The 16,360-nt window shown below is 47.5% G+C and overlaps 1 protein-coding gene across 1 annotated transcript in view; it reads right to left on the bottom strand.

The window, feature by feature from the left end:
- Positions 1–757: 757 nt before the first annotated feature.
- Positions 758–16,360, bottom strand: part of CFAP99 (cilia and flagella associated protein 99) — a 35,454-nt gene continuing 19,851 nt past the window's right edge. The window contains exons 11-16 of the mRNA XM_056847796.1: positions 15,032–15,173; positions 11,814–11,965; positions 10,399–10,604; positions 8,616–8,787; positions 3,488–3,503; positions 758–900 (exon numbers count right to left, since the gene is read on the bottom strand). Of these exons, the coding sequence (XP_056703774.1) occupies positions 758–900; positions 3,488–3,503; positions 8,616–8,787; positions 10,399–10,604; positions 11,814–11,965; positions 15,032–15,173 (831 nt within the window). The remainder of the gene's footprint in view (positions 901–3,487; positions 3,504–8,615; positions 8,788–10,398; positions 10,605–11,813; positions 11,966–15,031; positions 15,174–16,360) is intronic.

Raw genomic sequence — 16,360 nt, forward strand, 5'->3', positions numbered from 1 at the left:
AACAAAAATAATTTTTAAATATTCGAAAGCAGAAATTCCTTCAATGATGCATAATTGAGGGGGTGAAGTGCTTCTGGAAAATCCTGTTGATATTGGAAACACAATAAATTCCCTGATTTAAATAATTGGCTTGATAAGGTTAAAGAAACCTATGCTTTAATTAAGTTGGCATAACAATGGCAAAAATACAGAAGAACTGGACACTCTATGGAATTTAACAATTTCAAGGATGGAAAAACACTGCAAGGTGTAAATTGCAGAGAGGGATTGATATAATAATCATGCGGATTTTAGATAAATACAGTATCGCTTGGTTCACTGTTTTGGGAATTTTAGTTATATTAGCAGCACAGTTTTAGTTTCTTTTCAAGAATTTGTATTATGAATATTTTAGTAATGTTATGTTTCCATTTTCTTTTATTGTTAAATTCTCATTTTTTCATAATAAATTTTTTAAAAAGCAAAAAAAAAGGGAAAATCCTGTTGAAAAATAGCATGCATATCAACATTCATGCATTCCCCATTTTTATTTGCAACATTACATAAAGTTAAGGCTTCCTGGCACCAATGAGTTAGCAAAGTATGAACTAGTGTATAACACAATCAGCTGCAGTTAAGTAGAAAGGTGTATTTGATTTTAAAAACCCCACCTTCTAGCATTTCTATAGGCAGCTCCAGAAATGGAGTTGAAAGGCAGATACTTTATTATTGTCATGTCGTGTCACCGGAAACGTGTCTAGCGATAGTTTTGTCTGCCTTAAGAACGCAGGATGCAAGAGGTGGTCTCAGCTCTCTCGGCCTCGCGCGCCATCGTTTTTTGAGCTACTTCTCTCGACATGAAATCTTGCTGAAGTGTCTTAAACTGTCGTTGCCGACTTTCCTCCAATTTCTTCCAGTGATCTTGCAGATATTTCTGTAGAAGCAAAACACGGACTGTCCTAGGACTAATTCAAAATGTTGGGTAAAATACTGTGACAGTCTCATACACTATGGAAGGGCTTCCCCGGCTGGGAAACAAAGTGGTTGGAACAGCCTTGCTCGGAGCAAAATAACTTACTGATTTCATATCAGGTTTCAGTGCCCCAGGGAATCGGGAAGGATTTGTTTTCTACCATAGTGTCCCTGTTATGGATGGATTCATATCGTTTTTAAGATGAAACAGGTTTATCCTGGTTTAAGTGGGCAATGAAATCCAAAGCTACATTCCCCAAAAGGGAGACGCAGTTTTGCACTGATCGATGGAAGGAAATGGGAGCAGATTCAACACAGAGATACACCCCCATATCATCACGTCACTACCTTTCATCCTTGTGTGTGTGGTGGGGGTCACGGCTTGTCTATTACCACACGCTAGTTTGTGGGATGGGTGAAACCTTTCACCTCTAGTTTAGAACTGATTGGACAAAAGTCTCCTTGGAAGGAATTTTGACTTTGTGCCCTGACCTGGATGGCCCTGGCTAGCTCAGTCTCTTCAGATCTTGGAAGCTAAGCAGGATTGTAGAATCCTTAGACTTGGAAGGGGTCACCAGGGTCATCTAGTCCAATCCATCTGCACAATGCAGTAAATTCACAACTACCTCCTCCCCACACCTCCAGTGACCCTTACTCCACACCCACAAGACAGCAAAAAAATTACCCTTCAGGATCCCTGGCCAATCTGGCCCTCTCCAAACCCTGCCCTTCTCAGGCTCTGCCCCAGAAAACTGCCACCGGGGGCAAAGGGACCTGGCAACCCTTATGTGCCGATTTTCTCTACCTTTTTAAGGAGAATCAAACCGGCTTACAATCTCCTTCCCTTCCTCTCTCCACGCAGATGCCTTGTGAGGCAGGTGGAGCAGAGAGAATTCGGAGAGAACTGACTTGCCCAAGGTCACCCAGTTGGCTTCATGTGTAGGAGTGGAGAAACCAACCCGGTTCACCAGATTAGAGTCCGCCGCTCTAAGGGGGAAAGCTGCTATGGCAGTGGTTTGAACTGGGAAGGAAATGTCTACACCGTGTGTGGCTACAACCCAATGCTAAGAAAAAAAAATCAGGAAATCAGAGTGCATGTTTCTCTACTTTGTAAGGACAGGCTCAGATTAGTTCACTTGTCTGGATGAAAGTTACTCCCTGACTTTGGAATTATTTGGCTTACAGTGCTAATAAGGAAATTAGAATTATCAACAGTCAAGAGTGGTAACAACTGCTGGGCAATTGCAGAAACAATCCAAGCCCCTAGCTTTGCTGCAGCCAGCCTTTGTGGTGGGGCAGCCCATTCCTGGGGTGGGGGTGGGGTTGGTTGCATGGCTTACCGGCTGCCGAAAATAAAATATTTTAAAATGTAAAATGAGAAAAATGCCGCCACAGAAAACAGCGAGGCAATGCTGCAACTCAAGGGGGCATTCCTGGGGTGAAAGGGATTAGGCAGCTGCCTGAAGAAGAGCTGGTTTTTATATGTCGACTTTCTCTACCACTTAAAGAAGAATCAAACCGGCTTACAGTCACCTCCCCTTTCCCTCCCTACAGTAGACACCCTGCGAGGTAGGTGGGGCTGAGAGAGCTCTAAGAGAACTGTGACTAGCCCAAGGTCACCCAGCTGGCTTCAGGTGTAGGAGTGGGGAAACCAACCCGGTTCACCAGATTAGCCTCCACCGCTCATGTGTAGGAGTGGAGAATCAAACCCGGTTCTCCAGATCAGAGCCCACTGCTCTTAACCACCACACCATGCTGGCAGCTCTGCCCCCCCACCCCAGACTCCCCGGGAATTCCTCTCAGGAACCCGGCGCGGGTACTTGTGCTGCCGGAACGCTGCCACGAGGCAGAGCGGGCCCTGCACAGCAGCAGGGCATCCCAGGGCTGGCGTGAATGTCCCCGTGCCGGCGTAAGTGCCCCTTCTCTTCTCTGAGGCTCAGAGGACATCTTAAGAGTGGGTGTTTCCGTTTCCATTCTCAGGGATAGGCAGGTTCTTGACTTTTTTCAACTTCCTGTCCCTCACCGGAAACCTCTCCCAGTTCTATTCCTGCCTCAGAGGGAAGAGCAGCTTCGCAGTGCGCTCCGCAGCCTTTTTCGATTAAAAGACCTCCTTTTCAAATTTTTTCTTCTGCAGCCCTTCTCCCCCCCCTCCACCCTCCTTCCTCCTCAGTACTCTTTTGGTCCCGTCTGTTCCCCCTTGTTGCCGCCTAGTCTGACCTTCCTTCCGTGCCTTTCCGTTTCTTCCCTCACCCGGAAAATGGCAGCAAGCGAGGAGTTCTCCGGTGAGGAGCTCCTTTCGGGAGACGAGGCTGTTTCCACAGAGCTCTTGCCTTCCCGCTGAGGCAAGCAGGCGGGGGCGAGCGATGGAAAAACGCGGCGGGGACCACGGCGGCGGTGGCTTCTGCGGCGGCTCGGGCCAAAAGAAAGCGCTCCGAGGCCGAGGAGGAAAATGGCGCGAAGCACTCGCGCGCAAGCAAGATGGCTGCCGAATCTCCCCGTTCGTCCCCTGTGGGTGACGAGGGTGAAGGGAATCAACCACTCTGTAATGTCGGCTACTCAGGCAGCTCTGCTACGGACGTCGGACCGGGTACAGTTCAACCTTCTCTTTCCAATTTGTCGGCGGGGGGGGGGCAAGCGAGAGGGGGATGTTAGAATTAATGTGCAGGGCATTGAGAGAGGAATTCGCTCTTCTGGGGGAAATGTCTTCCAGGGGTCCATCCAGCTCTAGAGCCTCCTCCCCCTCCAGAAGTTCAGTTCAACTAGAGCCACCAGTACAGGGACCCAGGGTTGCCTCACAATCTAGGGCGACTGGTAGGTCTCGGCCTCCCCACCTGGAAAGGGTTACTGATCAACATTTCTCCTCTGGAGAAGAGGAAGAAAGAGAGGAAGGGGAATTCTCATCTGGAGAGGAGAAAGGGGGGGGGACAACGCAGGAATCTCATCCGCGGTTGTTTGCTGGGGAGGATTATCAACTGTTCCTGTGCAAAGTCATGTCAGCTCTTGATCTCCATGAAGATGAAGACACTGAGGCTATTAAGGCCAAGTCCAAGTTCAGGGGATCAAAATAATTTTTTACCCGGCTGCAAACTAAATCATATTCAGTCCCCTTCCCTGAATATTTTGAAGACCTCCTCAGGGCAGAATGGCAGAAGCCCATGTCTACCAAGCAGGTGCCAGCCTCCATTAAGAGGTTGTATACATTGGAGCCCAGGGCCATGTCCCTCCTGCAGGTCCCCTTGGTGGAAGCCCCTATTACTGATCTTCAGTCCTCAGGTCTAATTTCAGAAGATGGAGCTGGCAGTATTAAGGACCCTCTGGATAGGAAGATTGATTATGCTACAAAGAAGGCACATGAAGCCGCAGCTTTATCCATCCAGGCATCGGCCACATCTGCATTGGTTGCCAGAGCCAGCATCATGTGGATCAGGAAGATCATAGAATTGCTTCTCCCTGATAACAAGAGAATCTTGGTCGGTTTGAAACGTCTCTTAAAGGCATCTAATTTCATAACAGACGCAACTCTGGACTCCTTGTCCTTCACAGCTAGATCCTTGGCGGCTTCCTTCGCAGCGAGGAGGGCAGCCTGGATCAGATCGTGGTCGGCTGACACCGGATCCAAAGCCATTCTTCTGGGGTACCCCTTTGAAGGAGGAAAACTTTTTGGCCCCAAACTTGACGACATCCTTGTGGAAACCAAGGATAAAAAGAAGGCCATGCCGAAGTACATCAAAAAGGATGGGAAGCCTGCCTTCTCGCATTCCTTTCGACCCTTTAGGACATCTCACTCCATGGCACGACCCAGATCAGACGGCAGAAGATCCTCCTGGAACTCTGGATGGGGATCTTTCAGAAAGGGATCTAGGTTCGGAAGAGGGGCCTCCTTCAGTGGACAAGGACCTGACAAGTCATCAAGATTTGGAGACAAGCAAGGAAAGCAATGACTGCGACCTTCTTCCAGTGGGGGGGGGGGCGACTGAATCACTTTGCGACAGCATGGACATCATCCACCACAGACAACTGGACACGTCAACTCATAAGTCAAGGGTATCAAATAGAATTTCAGACCTTCCCCCCAAATCGCTACTTGGTCTCTCCTGTCTCCCGCAATCAAGAGAAAGCCCTACGGACTCAAGCGGCAGTTCAACACCTATTGGACATACGGGCCATAGAACAAGTTCCAGACTCAGAAAAGTGCACCGGGTCTACTCCTTCTTTTTCACGTTGCCAAAAAGAAATGGAGACTGGAGAGGCATCCTGGATCTGAAATTCCTCAACTGATTTGTTTACAAGAAACACTTCAGGATGGAGACTCTCAGATCCATAGTGGAAGCCCTTCGCCCTCAAGCCTTCCTGACATCAATAGATTTAAAAGAAGCGTACCTGCACATCCTGATTCATCCATCTCACCGCAAGTACCTTCGATTCACCCAGGGCCAGTTTCATCTGCAGTTCAGGGCACTTCCCTTCAGTCTGACGTCAGCTCCGAGGGTCTTTTCCAAAGTCCTGGTCAACCTCGTCGCAATCCTGAGGGAGCAGGGGGTTCACATCTTTCCCTACCTGGACGACATCTTGGTGAGTGCCCCCTCGGAGTCGTTAGCGAGAGACCATACTCAGACAGTCATTCAGACCCTGACCAGTCACGGTTTCGTGGTGAACTTCGACAAGAGTCACACCTCGCCTACCCAGTCGATCCTTCACCTGGGTGCTGTTATAGACACAAGGAAAAACAAGATGTTCCTCCCCCAGGACAAAATCAACACATTACGGACCCTTGCCAAGACTACCAGATCCTTCAAGTCAATGGGACTTTCGACCCTAGTCAGACTCCAAGGTCTCATGGTGGCTTGCATAGACCTGGTCCCATGGACTCGACTTCATATGAGAGCTCTTCAGTGGTTTTTAAAACCTTTTCAGATCCAAATAATACAGAAGAAGAATCCACGTCTCACGCTCACAACTCAAGTCAAGAACAGCCTGTTGTGGTGGACAAAGGCGTCAAACCTGTCTCAAGGCCTCCCTTACATCAGGGAATCTTCAGTCCAATTATTCACGGACGCGAGTCTCCAGGGCTGGGGAGCCGCCCTACACACCACATTGCCCAGGGTCGGTGGACTCCAACAGAGACCACCTTACACATCAACAGGTTGGAGCTGAGGGCAATCCACAAAGCCCTCCTCAAATTCCAACCACTAGTCGAGGGACAGCATATTTTGGTGAGAACAGACAACGTCTCCGCCAAGGCTCACCTGAACAGACAAGGAGGATCTCGTTCCTCCTCCCTCCACGAGGAGTCCTTACGCATCCTCAACTGGGCCGAAGTTCACCTCGCGTCCATAAAGGCAGAACACATTCAAGGCATTCAAAACTCACAGGCAGATTGGCTGAGCAGACAGCAAGTGGACGAAGGAGAGTGGTCGCTAAACAGGGATGTCTTTCTTCTTGTCCACATGAGGTTCGGCAAACCAACAGTGGACCTATTTGCCACGTCACAAAATCGACAACTGAGAAGGTTCTTCTCGAGGTTCGAAGACCACAAGGCAGAAGGGGTGGATGCCCTGGAAACACCCTGGCCGAAGGAGAAGCTTTACACCTTCCCACCTCTGCCGATCCTGCCCAGGGTCCTCAGGAAAATCAGGAAGGAAAGAGCTCATGTTGTGTTGATCGCTCTGCACTGGCCGACGCCCCTGGTTCCCTGCGCTGAGAGAACTGTCCACTCAACCACCATGGGAATTACCGGTGACAGAGGACCTACTTTACCAAGGACCCATCCTGCATCCGGACCCGGCGTGGTTAAAACTGACCGCTTGGGACTTGAGAGGCAGCGGATGCTGAACTTGGGATACTCCACAGATATGGTATCCACAATGCTGGAAGCCAGAAAATTATCAACCAAGCGTATCTACAATTTTACATGGAAGGCCTTTGTCTGCTGGTGCTGTAGGAAACATCTGGTCCCGCTAAGTATCTCCACTCCTGATCTACTCAACTTTTTGCAGGATGGCGTAGACCTACACCTAAAGGCCTCCACTCCGCGTAGGCAGGTAGCAGCTATTGCAACAGTCATTACCCATCTCGATGGGTATGTCACCTCCCGACATCCACATGTGGTTACATTCTTGAAGGGAGTTACTTACCTGTCTCCTCCAACCTTGCATAGGTTCCCGACGTGGCGTCTGAACGTGGTGCTGAAAGCACTAACAAAACCGCCATTTGAGCCATTAAAGGAGGTACCACTATCCTTTCTACGCATGAAGGTTGTGTTCCTGGTGGCAATCACATCAGCCAGAAGAGTATCAGAATTAAGGGCTCTGTCCTCCAGAGATAGCCTCTGTATTTTCCATGCAGTCAAAGTTGTCCTTCGACCGGACCCAACCTTCATATCAAAGGTGAATGCTAGCTATCACAAACAACAGGAGTTGGTGTTGCCTTCTTTCTGCCCGAAACCAAGTCACCCTAGAGAAAAAGACTGGCATACCTTGGATGTGCGTAGAGCACTCAGAGTTTATTTAAAACGCACAAAGGCATTCAGGCGATCGGACTCGCTCTTCATCTCGATTTCTCCGCCAAACAAAGGTTGCAAGATGTCAACTGCCTCAATAAGTAGATGTATCAAACAGTGCATACAAACGTCTTACCAACACGCACACGTTCCCTGTCCGCAGGGTATAACTGCACACTCGACGCGTAGTGCGGCCACGTCAGCAGCATTCGACACGCAAGCTTCAGTGGAGGAGATATGTAAAGCCGCCACTTGGTCGACTCCATCAACTTTTGTCCGTCATTACCGGATTGACACCTATGCGTCCGCTGACGCATCCTTTGGAAGAAGAGTTCTACAGCAGGTGGCGAATGATGCTTGACCCCACCCAGGAATGACAGCTATTGAACATCCCGCTCTTAAGATGTCCTCTGAGCCTCAGAGAAGAGAACGGAGCCTTGGCTTACCTGTGAGGGCACCTTCTTCTCTGAGTGAAGAGGACATCTTGCCCACCCAGGGCGAAGACTGCCTGAAGGTCAAGCACAAGACAATCAAGTCGTTGGAAACACTTGCCTCTGCAGCCATTTTCTACTCCCTGTGGTTCTACCCTAAGTCTTAACATGTTAATGTTGATATCAGTTATGCAATAGTTAACCAGTTTAATATGGAGTCAAGTTTAACGTTTTGTCACTTATCTCCCTTGTATTTCACGATACATGTTATTTGTTATATGTTTTTTACTGTCCTGTTACCTTTACTTTGGAAGTCCTCGAACTGGGAGGGGTTTCCGGTGAGGGACAGGAAATTGAAAAAAGTCAAGAATCTGCCTATCCCTGAGAATGGAAACGGAAACACCCGCTCTTAAGATGTCCTCTTCACTCAGAGAAGAAGGAGCCCTCACAGGTAAGCCAAGGCTCCGTTCTCCCGGGATAAATGGGCACTTACGCTGGTGCGGGGTCACACTGGCTCCTGTGCTGATTCAGGGGCCCCCCTTCAGGATTGCGCTCAGAAACTAGCGAAAGACATTTCTTCCTGCCATTTATATTTATTTTCAGCAGCCACAACTGGAAATAGGGATGCTAGCCTCCAGGTGGGACCTAGGGATCCCCTGGAATTAATAGGCTCAAGCATGACTAATTTATACTGGATTGAGTCCTAAAACAACAGAAAACATGATCTGTCTTACTTTCGATGACTTCTTTGACCTTTCATTATACTTCATAGGGGCGCTCTTTAAGCTCTGCATTTGCATTTTACGCTCCACAGATTTTTCAGCGATCTTTTTCTGCAGGTCTAAAACTCGTTCATCTTTCAGAAAGACTTCACTAAATTTAGGCTTAATTTTCTTTTCCTCCTGTCTGCAACGTAAGGAAGAAGAAAAAATAAATAAATCGAGGGAAATGTATAAAAACATGAAATGGAGATTGCAATAACTGAAGTAGAAAGGGCCTGAACCAGCCAAATTTAAGCACTGTAAATTCCACTGATTTTAAAGAAAACTATGTATTTATTACTGGAAAAGACAATCATGCTAGGAAAAGTTGAGGGCAGCAGGAAAAGAGGAAGACCCAACAAGAGATGGATGGACTCAATAAAGGAAGCCACAGCCCTCAGTTTGCAAGACCTGAGCAAGGCTGTTAAGGACAGGACGTTTTGAAGAACAGGGCAGCCATGAGTTGGAAGCGGCACTTAACACCCCCCACACACATATTTATTAAAATAAAAATCATATTGGGAGTTAATTCTGGTAATGAATATATTCAGATATGGAAGAGGTGTGTTATTTTATTCTGGTTTTAACTGGAAATGTTTTTAACTATTATTGTAAGCTCCCTCGACCCACAAGGAAAAGTGGGGCATAAATGTGTTAACAAGGAAAGAGATATTCAACAGGACGGAGCAGTCGGTCATACATTTTCATCCAATCCCTCCGGCATACGTAGTTATAACTCTACAAGCATGGGGTGAAACTCCTGTAGCCCTCCAAGGAAACCTTCCTCCTCTCCTTTGGTAGAATGTTCAATGCACAAAGCAATACGCTAGACAGTGCCTGCTATGGAAGATCCACATATGAACCTTATCTGCGGAACAGATGAAGCTGCCTTCTACTGAATCAGACCCTGGGTCCATCACAGTCAGTATTGTCTACTCAGACCGGCAGCAGCTCTCCAGGTCTCAGACAGAGGTCTTTCACAGCACCTACCTGCCTGGTCCCTTTAACTAGAGATAGCAGGGATTGAACCTGGGACCTTCCGCATGCCAAGCAGATGCTCTACCACCAAGCCACGGCCCCTCTCCTTGATCGAAAGCCACCGCATCACTTTGAGACCGTGCGTGGTGGCTACCTGTCCTCTAGACCTTTAAAGTCTTACAGGGTCTGGGACCATCATACCTATGGGACCACCTCTCCTGGCACCACTCCCAGAGAGCTCTGCGCTCAACGAACAACATTTTACTGGTGATCCCCGGCCCGGGGAATGTACGGCTGTCCTCGACAAGGGCCAGGGCTTTCTCAGCCCTGGCCCCGGCCTGGTGGAACAGTCTACCAAGTAACATCAGGGCCCTGTGGGACCTAAATGAGTTCTGCGGAAACAGAACTGTTCCGCAGGCCTACACCTGAGGGCAGCCGCAAGTCTTTCCACTATCATCATTTGCTGGTCTCCCCGTCCTCCCCTCAACCTGGTTTGGGGGTCTCCAGTTGAAAGGACCAGGCATGGGAAAGACCTTTGCTTGGGACCCTGGAAGATATGTAGAGGGGCCAGTGGCTCAGTGGTAGAGCCTCTGCTTGGCACGCAGAAGGTCCCAGGTTCAATCCCCAGCATCTCCAGTTAAAGGGACTAGGCAAGCAGGTGATGTGAAAGAACTCTGCCTGAGTCCCTGGAGAGCCACTGCAAGCAGAACGCATAACCTGACCTAACAAAGGAAAAAATAATGTATTATTAAAAATTTTTGCAGAGCTTCAAACGCACTTCAGTGCAGCTGCTCTTCCGAATGCTTCTCTGAACATGGAGATCTGCTCCATCGTGTCCAAGAGAAGCTGCTCCTTATTGCGTTTTTCGCATATTATTAAGTCCCTCTTCTCGTCTTCTGCCCTCTTCTGCGACTCCTTCAGCAAGGCTAAGCGTTCTTGCAGTTCCACAATCGACATTTCGCCAAGAACACAGTGGCCGCCCGTCTGCAGAAAACAGATGGGAGAGAGGTCAACGGTGTACGCCAGAACCACACGAGGTGATGGAACCTTTTTGTCTTCAACAAGAAGCAATGTTTGGGTTTTCACTTCATAGAATCATAGTGGAAGAGTGGGGAAACCAAGCCGGTTCACCAGATTAGCCTCAGCCGCTCACGTGGAGGAGTGCGCAATCAAACCTGGTTCTCCAGATTAAAGTCCACTGCTCCAAACCACCGCTCTTAACCATTACACCACGCTGGCTCTAGAGAGGGAATATAGAAGCATTTTTTACCTCCTTTGAACGTGCATGTCCGGACTTTAATATCCCTAAAGAAGGTTGACAATGAGGTAATGGAAATTGTTGAAAACTTTCTATTCCTTGGCTCCATTATCAACCAAAAGGGAGACTGCAGCCAAGAAATCAGAAGGAGATTGAGACTGGGAAGGGCAGCCATGAAGGAGCTAGAAAAGATTCTGAAGTGTAAGGATGTGTCACTGGCCACCAAGATAGAGTTAATTCATGCCATCGTATTCCCTATTACTGTGTATGGGTGCGAGAGCTGGACAATTAAGAAAGCTGACAGGAAGAAAGTAGATTCCTTTGAAATGTGGTGTTGGAGGAGAGTTACAGATATCCTGGACCGCCAAGAAAACAAATCAGTGGGGTTTAGATCAAATCAAGCCTGAAGAGACCCTAGAAGCTAAAATGACTAAACTGACGCTGTCGTCTTCTCATAATGTGTCAAAAGTACAAGAGTCACTGGAAAAGACAATCAATGGTAGGAAAAGTTGAAGGCAGCAGGAAAAGAGGAAGACCCAACAAGAGATGGATTGACTCTATAACGGAAGCCCACAGCCCTCAATTTGCAAGATCTGAGCAAGGCTGTTAAGGATAGGACACTTTGGAGGACACTGATTCATAGGGTCGCCATGAGTCGGAAGCAACTTGACGGCACTTAACACACATACACAAAGAAGGGAGCCTGAGATACATCTGCTCTCGGATAATAAGTATGAGCTCATCCTTCCAGGAAATCCGGGTCAAAGCCACATGACTGCCCCTGAACAAGTGGCACAAACAATTCCACTGCTGCTAGGACATCACTACCTGAACATCCTTATTTGCCTAATTAAACGCCATACTGAGATGTCTGTAGGAAGGGCAGGGTGCACAGGTAACCCATCTGTTGTACGTTTGCATCTTTGAGAGCTCACCTGGGTTAAATCGACAAATTTGTTCTTATGGAACGGCAGGTACTCCATTGCTCTTATTTCTTGAATCAGTTCACACCTTCTTCTGAATTGCTCTTCTTCCCGTTCTAGAGACTGAATGTGGAGTCTCCGGATTTCTTCAGACATTTCTTGAGCTATAAAAGGGAAGAAGGAAGCCAATGACTCGACAGCTGGGCAAAAGATGAAACAGGTAGTGAAATGAGTCAGATGGACAGCAACTTCTGCCAGAACTGGAATTTGGATTGGAATGAGGGGAAAGACATGGCTGGTACGCCAAATCCACTGTGCTTCTTTAGTGTCCAGAGGTGACTAGGAGTTGGTGCCGTTTGTCAGAGGTGTCAGTCTTTCCTTAGCCTGTGTCTCGTGCTGGGGCCGGCCCATACAAGCGGTTAGGCTCCTGACATGAGTGCAGGCCTGGTTGCAGATGTTTACATATTTGCTGTACTGGTCTCACCCTTGATTCCCCTCCGCCCGTCACTGTAGCCTTGAGCGGCTAACGAGCTGTGTCTTCCCACTCTCCCTTCATCCTCCTTTCCTCCCCCCCAGAAGTTGTTATCAATCCCTTTCCCAGGCTTGTTAGAAAGTGCACCTGTGATGTAATCATGCTACCACGTTTTAACTAGGCTCTGTAGTCTGGCTCGTTCATTAGCTAATGACACTACGTATTAGCTAATGAGCGAGCCAGACTACAGAGCCTAGACTGACACCTCTGACACCGTTATAAAATCACCACGGTGAGTCCAGATCTAGAGATCTTCTGCTCATACAGGGCTTTTCAGGTTGTTCATAGAATCATAGAACCATAGAGTTGGAAGGGACCACCAGGGTCATCTAGTCCAACCCCCTGCCCAATGCAGGAAATTCACAACTACCTTCTCCCCACACCCCCAGTGACCCCCTACCCTACTTCATGCCCAGACGATGGCCACGATGCCCTCCCTCTCGTTATCTGCTTACGGTCACAGAATCAGCATTGCTGACAGATGGCCATCTAGCCTCTGCTTAAAAACCTCCAGGGAAGGAGAGCTCACCACCTCCCGAGGAAGCCTGTTCCACTGAGAAACCACTCTCACTGTTAGAAAATTCTTCCTAATGCCTAGACGGAAACTCTTTTGATTTAATTTCAACCCGTTGGTTCTGGTCCGACCTTCTGGAGCAACAGAAAACAACTCAGCGCCCTCCTCTGTATGTTGTTTTGTATTTGAAGATATTTGTGCTCGTATATGTTGTACCAGGCGATTTTCTTATTTTTCAATTCAATACGTACTGCGTTTTGAAGTACACTTCATTATCTCCTTTAATCAGACCGGTGATTCACAAACATTGGCATTTAGTCCAACATTTGCCTGGCTGCCAGTCATTACCACAAATGGCATATAAAAGAACTAGGTCTTTTCAAGACATTCTAATAAGTAATAAATCATGTGAGGAGTCAATTGCCAACTTACCTAAGGGTAATTTCAAATGCGGTTCCTGCCAAAGTTGCAGGTTCATGCTAACAGTTAAAGAAATCATTAATCCAGCTACTGGCCAAAAGTTCATGATTGAGAGTTTTAACAACTGTGATTCCAAACATTTAATTTATGCGATAAAATGTGCTTGCCATTCTTGGTACATTGGAAAAACCCATAGACAACTCAAATATCGCATAAGTGAACACAGGTCCAGGATTAGGCAACGTGTATTGGAGGCCCCTTTAACACAGCATTTCCTTGACAATAATCACACTGATGAGGATCTTTCATTTTTTAATGGTTGATTCTTACATGTGACTGCACCATTTAAAATTAAGGGCAGTATCTTTGGTAAACTGCCAACGCAGAGATTGTTAATAACAGCCAGCGTGTGAGTATGATGCTCTATCTTCTTTCTAATTTCTCACTGGTTTAAGCCAATTGCTAGCATATTTATGTTAATTATTATTTGTTAATTAGTATTATGTATTAATTTATGATATAGAGGTCCCTGAAGAAGGCGTCAATCGCCGAAACAGAAAGATCACCGGGCTTCTGTTGAGAACAACTGTACTACTGAATTACTACTCTCAAGAAGCATATCTGTGGAAGAAAGGGAGGTTGGCACCCCCTTTCATGGACTTACCTATAATGTTGTTATTTGTTTGTAACAAGGCATAGTCCTCTTTTCAGCATTACTTTTAAGCCAATAATTAACAACACATGTTTTTGCCTACACACTATCAGTGGTGGATATGTTATTAAATACCACTACTATATAATCATTTTGTCTAGCTTCGTGAAGTGCTGTTTCTAGTTTGCTGAACCTCCAGGTACTAGCTGTAGATCCCCTGCTATACTAGTAAAAATTGGATTTATAATAGAAACGTATAAAGGTAAAGGTCCCCTGTGCAAACACTGGGTCATTCCTGACCCATGGGGTGACATCACATCCCGACATTTCCTAAGCAGACTTTTGTTAATGGGGTGGTTTGCCAGTGCCTTCCCCAGTCATATTCCCTTTACCCCCAGCAAGCTGGGTACTCATTTTACCGACCTCAGAAGGATGGAAGGCTGAGTCAACCTTGAGCCGGCTACCTGAAACCAACTTTTGTTGGGATTGAACTCAGGTCGTGAGCAGAGCTTGGACTGCAGTACTGCAGCTTCCAACTCTGTGCCACGGGGCTCTTAGAAACCTATAGACTATATAAAATTATTGCTATCTACATACATAATAGGTACTACTTTCTATTTGTAAACCTCCAGGTAGTAGCTGGCGATCTCCCGCTATTACAACTGATTGCCAGCCGATAGAGATAAGTTCCCCAGGAGAAAATTGCTGCCTTGGCTATTGGACTCTATGTCATTGAAGTCCCTCCCCTCCACAAACCCTGCCCTCCTCAGGCTCCGCCCCAAAAACCTCCCATCCGTGGCAAAGAGGGACCTTGCAACCCTATTTCATACCTCGGGAAGGACACGCCCAGGTAAGGGCGGGGTAGCGTGAGCAGAGGAGGCAGCCCCCAGTCTGGAGCTCTCTCCAGACTGAATGCAGGTATGACAGAATTATCAGGAGAACTTCTCAAGATTTCACTTGTGGCTACTATTTAAAAGAGCTTGACAGACGGCACCGAGTATTTAAATATTTCTCTCCATCCTTCCTTTTTCCTTCCCTCTCTTAACAATGGTTTGAAAAACTTGGAAAACAAACAAACAGCTTTTGCACAACACTGAGAGATTTCATCCTACCTATCTGATGCTTGTATTTTTGGAGTTTCATGAGCGCCTGCTTCGCATTTCTGTGTCCTTCTGCCACCTGTTGCACCAATTTCTTTTTTTCCCTCTCCTCCTGGATCTGTATTTCTTTTAACTGCTGCCGCAATTCTGCTTCCTTCGCTCCAAATTAAATTACATTGATAAAGAAGATTAGCACAGACTACAGCAGGGGTGGGGAACCTTTTTTCCGCCAAGGGCTATTTGGATATTTATAACATCATTCGCAGGCCATACAAAATTATCAATTTAAAAATTAGCCAACCAAGCCCCAAGCATGCAGCTGCCCCAGATGACCCCCCCGCCCGGCACGGGCAAGCAGGCAAGCATCCAACCAGTGGTGCACTTGCCCACCTGGTGGCACAGGATGGTCTGTTGCACCAGCCGGGCATAGCTGTCCAGCCGCCCACCAGAGTTGCTCCTGCTCTGCATGGTTGGGGCCGGATTCTACAGCTGGCTCCTGCTACCTCCGCCTGCAGGGGTGAAATGAGGACACACTGGCTAAGAACTCCCCCCCCCATGCATTCTAACCCTGCCCCCTTTAACCCCTCCATTGTCACCACTTCCGCTCCCAGCCCTCTCGTATTACAGAGGGAATACGTTTCTCCACGGCCCGGGTGGGAAAAGGTTAACACAGTTTCTTGGGCGGTGCTAGCAGCTCCATAGCTAATGACTCTTCTGCAAGGGGGAAAGAAGGTTCCTTTTCTCGGCAAAACAAGCTCACATTCGCCTTGAATAGAAGCTGTTCCTGTCCGCGGAAGGGGGCGGATCACCAGTCTTAGATACTTCTGAGCTAGACATCTGCCAGGACCCATGAAGGGCCAGACCAAATGATTTTGCAGGCCTTGAACGGCCCCCGGGCCTGACGTTCCCTACCCCTGGACTACAGGGTGGAAATCAGATCAAGTCTGCTTTTTTTCTTTTCTGAGTCGCCTCCTCGGGGCAGAGAAACCAGACGCACCATTTCTTAGTGTCCGCATTCCGGACGCTAAAATACTAATTGTGCTTTCATTTTTCAAACAAGAATGAACACAGTGGGGAAAAACGAGACTGTGCAATATAACAAAGTCTGAATCCACCAAAGTGAATATCCTGCTCCTATGTTTCTCCTTTTGTTATAGCCCTTCTCCCATTTTCCTTGTGGACCCTGGAAAAATTACATGCAGGGGTGTGAAGGACCCCAAATTTAAAGATTTCTTTAGCTATCACGAAAAGCTACTGCTATAAACCTAGATTCGAGTATGGCACCACCTTAGAGACCAACAGGGTTTTTGGGATATGAGCTTTTGAGATTCAAAGCTGGCA

This window comes from Euleptes europaea, chromosome 4 (assembly GCF_029931775.1).
Source record: "Euleptes europaea isolate rEulEur1 chromosome 4, rEulEur1.hap1, whole genome shotgun sequence".
In the NCBI taxonomy this organism is placed as follows: Eukaryota; Metazoa; Chordata; class Lepidosauria; order Squamata; family Sphaerodactylidae; genus Euleptes; species Euleptes europaea.